The sequence below is a fragment of the Brachypodium distachyon genome, chromosome 1, assembly GCF_000005505.3.
Source record: "Brachypodium distachyon strain Bd21 chromosome 1, Brachypodium_distachyon_v3.0, whole genome shotgun sequence".
NCBI lineage: Eukaryota > Viridiplantae > Streptophyta > Magnoliopsida > Poales > Poaceae > Brachypodium > Brachypodium distachyon.
Genome location: NC_016131.3, coordinates 1750338 through 1760611, shown reverse-complemented (window position 1 = coordinate 1760611; position 10274 = coordinate 1750338). Strand labels below are relative to the sequence as shown.

Below are 10274 nucleotides of genomic sequence, written 5' to 3'. Positions count from 1 at the left end.
TGCCAACTGCTTTTTCTGCACCTTCAGTTATGCCCCACGCAAGCATTTAGCCATCAACGAAGGGATTGACAGGGTACACACAAAGAGGGCAACCAAAGGTGTCATGTCATTCTTAGTGATCCTACTGATCATGTATATCCGGAACATATCTTCAAGAATACCACACACCGCGATGGTTCCATTTACAAGGGAACCATGCCTTGGCTAAAACCATATCTTACTGACCGTGATGAGAGTAAGTGATCCAATTCTTTTTTAATATTTTGTTCCAATTTATTTTAAGACATTAATATGGTTAATTGATATACTCTCTCCGCCCATAATATAGATAGTTTTAGGTTTGTCCGAAGTCAATATTTTTTTTTATCTTCGACCGTAAATAACAAAATGTTCATGAAGATTACTACTGCATGCCATCGAGGTTTCAAAATTCAGTATGCCTATGTTTTCATGGTATGCACAAGAAAATGCCATTGTCCAGAAAACGTGTGCAGAAAAATGAATTTCATTGCCCGATCTAACGAGTCAGAATTAGCAGAGGCTTTGGGCCTAAGGCCATAAAGCTTTTTACGCTTAAGACCCATAGTGCTGCTCAAACGACAGCAAGCAACATGGAGCCACCTAGATGGATGGATTTCGTTCCTCTTTTCTCATAAAAAATAAGGAAGACTGGACGGCTTCTTCCACTAGCCAACAAACTTATCAATTCCTTCAGTCAAACAAAACAACCACTGCAGCAAACAAAGCTAACTTTCCTGCAATCCATCGCATCATGCAATGTCCCCCTTTTCGATCTGCAACGGCGCCATACACCCTCCTGCGTCCCTCATGAGCTTCCAAAGCCATGGAATGAAGTAAAAGCATGTGCCAAGGCTAAATGTACAAATAAATGCCGCTGACTGAGACCTCAAACTGTCCTCGCTTGTTCAGATTCCCATTCTTCCGGCTTTCTAGTCCAGTCAAGTTGAAGTGAAAAGAAAAAAAGATAACGCAAATGATGAAAGTGGATTCGAGGAGCAGAGAAATTGGCTCCCTGTCTTCCGTCGTTAAGGAAGTTTAGGTCCTGGGGCATGTTCATGGTTCTGTGCATGTTTCTGATGAACCTATCCCGGGAGAGAGATGTCTGTCATCCTTGTGCCAATGCTGCCCGAGACGAAACTCTGGTTGGCCACTCATTCATCACACTGATGAGAGACCTCCCAAAAAGAAATTCATGTGAATTTACCTTCTCGCGATATTGCCTGCAGGCTGCAGACATACAAATAGTGGTCATCATCGGAAACCCCAAAAGCAGAAAAATGATGTCCTGGCACAATTGTTTAGCCCAGAAGCACCTACCTGCTAAAAGGGTTGTAAAGGCCCTCAGGTGGACAGCAGAGTTCTATACTCGCTCAACAAGATGGGAATGTCATCCATGCGCAACTGAAGTATATCATAAATACAAAGCACTGATAAGTAGGAGAAACTAAATTGATAAAAAATGAGATGGACATCCGTGGAGGATTACATACCTGCGAAGCATTTTTCAAATGGAAAAGGCGACGATCTTCCTTTTCAAGGAATGTCGGGGTTGGATTTTCCCTGAATCCATTTAAAGATGGAAATGAGAATATAACAGATGCAAAACACTCCTAGGAATGTTATTTGCTTAAATCCAGAACTTTAACAATTAATAGATAAGATCTATCCTTTCTTCACAAGGAACAACTTCTGAGCTTCTAACCATGGCTAGGTTACTTGTACATCCTCATGCCATTAGTTCCATATTAAAACATGCAATTTACATGTATTATGTTTTGTATAATTCCAGATTAATTGTTCGTGCAAAGGACAACAAAATGGATTCATTTCTAGCAGTTGAGAGTAATCATGACATGAGAATAATGATATACCAGAAGTTAATTATCTGCAAAGCCATGTCAAAATTATACCACATTATTTCTTGATTTTATGGCGAAGTGAATGGTTAAAAACTTACTCCCTCCATTCCAAAAAATAGGGCACATAAGTACACACGCAAGTCAATGTTTTAAAACTTTGGCCACTAATGTATGTGAAAGTATAAAATTGGGCATCTAAGAATATTATCATTGTATTTGTTTTGCAAAAGACTTTATTGTCATATGTCCTTTAATAATTTTGCAGCCATATTATAAGTGAAGATCATAATCAATATCATGCATCGGAGACTGTGAAAAGTCAAGCATGCCTTATATTTTGGAACAGACCGAGTAAACAACAAATTCAGAGGGGAAACAGAGGAACGAAAGCATACACATAGCAGCGGATAATTAGACGTTGATAGTCCCTCAGCAGAGGACCTAGTTCCTGGAGCTGTATCGAGCTTGATGGAGAACTTCTCCAATGATCACGAAGTGCCTGTACATCAAACAATAATTTGCCATTTTCCCCAGAAGCCAACACAAGTGCAAAGGGTTGCAGAAAAGGATATATATCAGCACAGGCACCTCAATACATGCGAGCTGATCACTAGTAGGAAGTGATTCACCGATAAACCTAGATGATAATTCCATTAGTTCTTTATCGTGGATTTCATCGACAAAATTTGCTGAAGTTTCTAGAGAAAGTGGAATCCCCAATCGTTTTGCCAAGTCCAACGTTGGTGATTCCCCAGATTGTGGTTCCTGCAACAGTTATATCCTTTAATATTTGCTATGTCCTCACCAAAAAAATTGACGCAGTTCTCATTTTACTCTTCACAAAGATCTTTTCAACTTCAGTACAAACATACCTTCAGTGCAGACTGTTGGGCATCACCAGTCACAGTGCTATGGTTGCTGTCTGAACCAACCTTAGGAACCAAGTCTCGCTTGGCAATAGGATCATCTGAACATTCAAACCAGGTAGAGTTCAGAAAATAAGAAATTATGTTTCTCCATCAAGCATTACAGAGCGTAAATCAGAAGTAGCTATAAATAGAAATGGAAACAGATGCAAACATGAACAAAGCCCAACTCACTTAAGATAAATAGCTAAATAATTATGCATATAACAATAAGTCCTAGCAACTTCCAACACGCCTTCAGTTAAGTAGCAAATAATATAATAATGGAGGCGTGTCTTGGGCTGCTCGCCCTATCTTGGGCTTGTGCATAACTTCTTTTCTATCAATGTATCGAGACGCAAAGCTTTTTGCGTTTTCTTGAAAAAAAATATAATAGCTGAACTGGGTCAAATGAATTCCTTGGCCTGTGCTTTGTAAATTACAAATTCTTCACACTATTCACCAGCCACTGCTGAACAATTTATGTACATTAAGGGTTAACAGGGTATGACTGGCGGAATATGACAAACAGCTCTACCAGTCTACATATTAAACCTAAACTTTATTTGTTATAATTTAGTACTAACAAATGTAACGTAAATACTTAAGTATTTAAGCATAATTGCTGGGCTCGAAAATATCCCCTGAACACCTTAATCCAAGTCCATTTTATGTTCAAAAGTATAATTTCTTGAAACTTAGAGGACTTATTTATATGGTTCGTCTGTGTGCATCATCCGATGCAGAGGCCGTGGGAGAAATCTCTTCCATTATATATAAAAAAATATGGTTTGCCTGTGTGCCGTGCGCATATTGGCTGCTTATACAAGTACCAACTAAAATTAGGTTCGTCTTCAATCCCTAAGGCTCCGTTTGTTTCGACCATTTCCCCACAAAACGAGGGGGGATGGCAGGGATTGAGAGGGATTTTAGTTCATTTTCTCTTTAATCCCTCTCAACCACCCTCAATCCAGGAGGACCACCAGAAAAACAAACGGGCCCCAAGGGTATAGCACAATTCCCTGGTCCTGTAAATTTAACTCATTGTGCCATAGTTAGATGGTGTATTGTGGAAATGAAGTGTGAACCTAGTAAGAGATCCAATTTCTCAGTTTACACATCTTACTGTGTTACTCGGTAACTAGTACATATAATCCAGTAATTGTTTTAGCAAGTTTAAATGTTTTAGTTCTTTGTACGCAACAGTTTACACCAAATGCCCCTACTGATTACTTACTCATGGTGATGCTACAGAAATGGATATGTATGCCACCATTAGTAGGGGAAACAGATATCACTTCTTGAAGTACTCTATTATACACTAACTGATAAGCTTCAGCAGTTCTTCTTAAGGACAATAAGTTAATTTGTTATTGGTTCTATGTGCAAACAACTAAAACAACACCTATATGATACCGGATGGAGAAATATGGCATCTGTAAAGTCCGATCACTTCAGTTATTACTAGATTATTGGTCAAACCACAAGCCAATATATGATAACACACATTGCTCTAAAAGCTTTGACAGTATGCTGTTTGTACGATACAAATTAGAACACCAATATATCAATAGAGATTCTTCTTTTTCAGATAAGCAGTGACACTACTATACCTTCAGGAACAAGCCACCACAAATCGCCAAAGGTATTCTTTCCATCAAAGCCACCAAATAGAAGAAACCGAGGCCCTATGCAAGTCATAGAATGATATGCCCGAGGAGGGGGTGGCTCATTACTTGTTGGTAAGCGCTTCCATTGGACAGAGACTGAGATAGCAAAGTATTAGTCAGCAAAAACAGATACCATGCCGAAAATTTTGCAGGCAACGCTGATTGCTTGAACAGAAGAACAGAAACCGAAGGAAGACTGATCAAAGCAACACAGTAAACAAAATGGCCAAGATGTGTTACACATGATAAGCTCTAGTCATAAGAGAGGTTGATTCGTCTGAGATGATATATTTGGGACACTATGGATTTAATATATCATTACCCTACATCTGTCTGCATGGACACATGTAGATCAGGGCAGTGGACATGCCACCCAGGACATAGACATATGACACATGTCGGAATGAGTGAGCATGTGGCTTGTAAGGTGGTCAGCAGTCAGCACCACAGACTACAGGCATATCATATCAATGAATTAAGGAGACAATCCTAGCTGGCTGTAGTGTGTTCAGTAAATTAACAGTAACCAAGCTAGCTAATTTTGGGTTAAAGCTAGTGATACCAAGGCATACAGTGGTGAGCGATGTGGGTTACAGCATTGGCATGCATAAGGGTGTGAATTGTTTAGTCCCCACACTGGCTGTGGAGTATGTGGTTGAGCATCAACTTATCACATCTACATTAATTAGGATAACCCAAACACTGGAATTAGAGACTTATCCAGTGTGCATTCAATATAGGGATCAAGAGAACCAAGAGTCAATCCATTTTAACCAGCTTAGCGCTTACATTCTTCTCTAGCAATGCTGGGATTTGATTATAAACCTGTTTATGGACAGCCCAGTCCGTTTTTTCTGCGAAGGTTTCAGCCTGACTCGTAGCTCCACTAGGCAATTAACAAATTTAGTGCTTTATTCAGAAAATAACAAAAAAAAACTTAATTGAGGAAGTAAATCATATTTGGGGCTTTCTAGGTATTCAAGATCGGGCTTTTTCAAGACTGTCTTGAAGCCTGGTTTGGCCCAGGACACGATAAGTTCTATCTGATTCACAGTTTCACTTATAACAAAATGCTTAAATAACAGTCCTTTGCCTTAGTCACGAGGAACATAGCTTCATATCAAGCGCAAACACGATAAATCAGATGCAGATCACTCTCCTTTAAATTAAGGTCCAAATTTCCAGTTATGGCATCTCATTTTTAATTTAATTATCATGACTACAGGCCACACTTTTATTTCTTATAACCTCTACGTCAAGAAATACAACAAGATTTGGTGCGTTCAGTAGATAACGAGTAAGATGCAAACTCATGTTCAATGTCCCCAACATGGCAATGCAGAAAAGAATTCAATCAAATAGACACTTTGGAGCTTACCCCTGTCTAAAACAATACAATCATTGTAGTACACATCATATCTACTTAGCCAACCTCCAGTTCCATGTCCTCCAAATAGCAAGAGCTGACAACAAGAACCATATATTGTTATAGTCATTTAAAAAAAATCTTCCACAGTTGTGCATGTACGTGCCAAATCATAATTTTCACAACCAACACCCCTGTCATTGAGCCGATCGACTGTTGAGAGCTTGTCATTGAATGGTTAGATAATTACGACTTACAATCGAACGGTTGGATAATAAGTTATGTGATGGAGAAGGCGACAACAAATTCTGTCGCCCAATGGCTAACAATGAGCATGCCATTGATCAGTTGGATGACAAATAATTTTAATTAGTCATTTTAGTTCCAATTATTTGGAGAATGATGAGGAAATAGCAACAGTGAAATCAATACGAGCAGCATATTTCTTCCGTCCTTTTCTCCCTCATTCCCCTCCCTTTTTCCATCCCATGCTTTTCTCCCACCCATTTGTCCCACCTATCCTGTCACTCAGCTTCCCTCTAATACCCTGCTCCACATGACGCTTTGGTGCTTAATCATCTCGGTTCTTTGTATTATTTCCCTCCCAATTCAGCTTCCCTTTGTAACAATTATTTTCTCACTCGTGTTAGTTTGTTTTCCCACCGCATTGTGGGCGTGAAAAAGCACGATAGAAAAGAGTGGGAGAAACGAGCATGAGAAAAGTGTGGGAGAAACGGGTAGGAAAAAGGGAAGAGAGAAAAGTACGGGAGGAGTAGGAGGGGAAAGGGTGGAAGAAATATACTGCTTGTATTGATTACACGGTTGCTAATTTCCTCGTCATTCTCCCATCAACCGGAAACTGAAACACAAACTATTTAAAATTTAAAATGATTTAATCATCCAGCCAATCAAAAAAGTACTAATCGATAGCTGCTGCGTGACAAAGCTTGTCATCTGTCAGGTGGATGACAAGGAATTCACTCACAACTGCCTTTTCCATCAGAGCTTGTCATCCAACCATTCGATGATAAGCCATAATCATCTAACCGTTTAATGAAAAGCCCTCGATGGCTCGATCGTCGATCGGCTCAATGACAGGTGTTAGTTGTGAAAATTATGGTGTAAGACAGAGTTCCGGGTGTTTTTTTTTTCTTTCAAAAACTGCTGTTAGTAATGCTTCTGCACAATTGAAATCGGACAGGAAATTTGTAAAAAATATCCCTGAGAGGAAATTTATTTTTTGATACATAAATTCTAGTAGGACTGATGACAAACTTGAGGTTCCAAAGGCTCATAGTAAATAAGGGACTTTGGTTTCAAAGGCTCAAAGAAATCAACAAAATCAATTCTGTTCCAGATCATTGAATACCAACTTTCATTTATCTAATTAATAACAACAGAGCAAGATTTTGGTAACTAAACCCTAAACCCTGTTTCACCAGAACATGGTTTAAATCAAAGTTAATGCGTTCCACAAACTAATATCTAAGTAAATTTCAAATATGACTTTTTTACAGTAGATAGAATAAGGTTTTTACTATTTTTAATATCCGGCAAAGGCAGACCCCGAACATTATTGTGCATCTGTGCTCATTTTTCATAGGACAGTAAAGTTCATTGAACATATGCTTGGCATGATAAAAAAAAGACCCAATGAGTCTAATAGAACAATCAAGTGAAACTAACCTTAATAATATGTACACACATCAGAGCTATCAGCTGTTAAATACTAATACAGCTAAAACTAAAAGACGAAAACATCAAGGCTTCAAATTGCATACATAGGGTCCTCCGGAAGTCACTGAATGACCACATCGTGCAGATGGAGAGTGTCCTGGCAGCTTTAATTGTGTCCAACCTGGTGTCTCATTATCTCCCAAAATAAACAATATCAGGTTCAGTAATAGCAAATTTACAAATATTGCAGCAATCATCTAACTTAGATATCCAGTGAACCATTACTTAAAAACACAAACCAGCGGGGTAACCACTGTAAAAGGAGAAACAAACTATTTGCAAATATGCATGTGAAAGATATCAACTAAAAAATGGGTGATCCCCCACCTTCCTCAACGGAACAGGACAGTTAAAAATACCAATGAGCCATCTCAAATTCCATTTCCTTCAATGAAGAAGGAATGGACATACAAGAGAAAGAAGATGTTAGTACAATACTCCAGATTGTGTCCTCAAGTATGTAAATATTATTAGCAGAGGTACCTAACCACCTCTGATCATGGCCTACATTTACATATATTGTCTTAACAAGCAGTTCGAAGTACATTGCGAGTTCTGCTAGTGTATCCATCAATTAAGCAAGTATATGTTGTACTTGTATATACCAGTTAAAATGTTCCCTCAATGCGAATAGATATAAGAACAAATGTGAAAGAGATACCTTCTTCAGTAACACCCTTTAAAGCCCATAAATCACCCATTATCGGTCCAGTTCCACCTGTTGGAAAGAAAATATAAAGTAGTCAGTGATAATAGAACGTTTGAGACAAAAAAAATCAGCACACTAAAATTCTAAAACCAAATCACGGAACATTGCTACATAATTGCACTTTAGAAATTAATGATTAGTCAAGCAAAAAACATTGTACTTTTATGGCACGCAAACTACATATCGTTGGTCTAATTAGTTGTCAAAGTTGAATATCGAAATACGCGCACACTCGCTATAAGAGGATGGCGAGAGTATGAAATGAAAACTAGTTAATGATCTAAGTAAACACAGGCTTCGATGGAATCCAAGAAGAACCAAACCAGGGACTAACAATTACCTCTGCCTCCAAATATAAGAAGCCTCTTCTCAATCATGGTGGCAGAATGTCCACATCTTGGAGGTGGCGCTGATCCAGCAACTGATAGTTCTGTCCACTCAAGTGACACTATCCAACAGAAAATGAAAATAAAAACAAGTGCTCAACTTCTTAACATATCGAGCAAAATAAATTCAATGCTCGGTACAACTTAAATGAGGGGAGCAGTCAGCTCACTTGTGTCCATGACATATACATCAGACAACCACTTTTTGCCATCCCAACCACCATACCTGAATAAAGGTGAACTCTATCTTCTTTACAAGTGAAGACACCCAGCAAGTCAGGGGGAAACATGTATGGAACAAAGTGCTTACATGACAATTTTTCTGTTTCCTATGGCCGATGCAGCAGCAAACTCACGCGGAGACGGCAAATCACCAAAGCCAGTCATCTCTGACCATTGCCATATGTCTGAACATGAAAGAAGCACCAAGACAGACTGACAGTACTCAGCGTGGTTGCAGAACACCCAAAACAACTGGAATCAAGGCAAGCAAAAGGGGATTCTACAAAAACTTGATGGAACAGATAAGCTTTACCAGTGTCAAGCATCCAGAAATCGCCTAACCTACAAGGTGAACATCAGACTGTAAGCAACAGACAACGATACTCAGCAAACTCTATGGACTATGGCGTCTCATAGCAGTACAGGTTGCAGACCTCTTGCCCCCGGAACGGCCGCCGAAGATGAACATGTTACAGTCAATGACCACGGCGATGTGGAACGCCCTCGGGCTGGGGCCGACGCCCGCCTGCCCATCCGAGCCACTGCCGGTGCATTCCGGCGTGTACCACAGCCTGTTCTCTGCAACACGGATCGCATACGTGAAGAATAGAATGGAGTAGTAGTTTGGACGGCAGGAGAAGCGAGCCGGGGGGGGGGGGGGGGGGGGCGGCGGCGGGCACGGGCGGGATTGGATTAGTACCGACGTCGTAGACGGCGATGTCGGCGAGGAAGCGCTTGTCGGCGAACCCGCCGAAGACGACAACCTTGGACTTGCCGATGCCGACCGCCGTGTGCCCACTGCGGGAAAGTCGCGTCGAGTTTTCAGGCCGGGGTTTCGCGGGAGATCGGCGGCGGCGGCGGGACCGGATTGGGTGATTTGGGTTGGGGGATTTACCTGCGGGGGGCGGGGATTTCGCCTCCGAAGTCGGAGGCGTCGGCTCTCGCCCAGTGCATCCGCGTCGGCTGCGGCAGCTGCTGCTGCAGCAGCATCTCTCGGTTCTCTCCTCTCCCAGGCGATGCCCCGGTCTCGATTCGGAGTCCGGCGATCGGTGGCCGGCTGCGCTGCCGGAAACGGGGAAGCAACCGCGGTTGTGGGGAATTCTAATTCCTTACACGTCTGACAGTGGGCCTGACGTCCTGCTTGGGCTTCTGCTTCAGCTTTTGGTGTTTCTAAAAATCTCAAAAGCACTTTTTTCGTTATACATGACGAGGTGCTTCTCAGCTAGAAGCACCTCCGGACGTCCGGAGGTGCTTCTTAGCTTCATGTGTAAACAGGAGAAGTGCTTTTGAGATTGTTAAAAGCACCGAAAGCTGAAGCTGAAGCTCAAACTCAAACAAACAGGGTCTAAGTTGGTAATATATATTCCTCCGTTACATTCTTGTCTCAAATTTGCTGACA

At 40.9% G+C, this 10274-nt stretch overlaps 1 protein-coding gene across 1 annotated transcript; it reads right to left on the bottom strand.

Moving 5' to 3' along the window:
* Positions 1–489: 489 nt before the first annotated feature.
* On the bottom strand, positions 490–9985 carry LOC104584739 (kelch domain-containing protein 3). Its single transcript, XM_010240263.3, has 17 exons — positions 9771–9985; positions 9576–9673; positions 9310–9454; positions 9189–9217; positions 8964–9060; positions 8824–8879; positions 8608–8715; positions 8220–8276; positions 7603–7694; positions 5834–5918; positions 4399–4551; positions 2753–2847; positions 2469–2645; positions 2276–2379; positions 1512–1581; positions 1339–1422; positions 490–1248 (listed from the first exon to the last, which is right to left on the bottom strand). Exons 1-16 carry the CDS (start codon positions 9863–9865, stop codon positions 1363–1365), a joined length of 1521 nt encoding a protein of 506 aa, XP_010238565.1. The 5' UTR covers positions 9866–9985; the 3' UTR covers positions 490–1248; positions 1339–1362.
* Between the last annotated feature and the right edge of the window lie 289 nt (positions 9986–10274).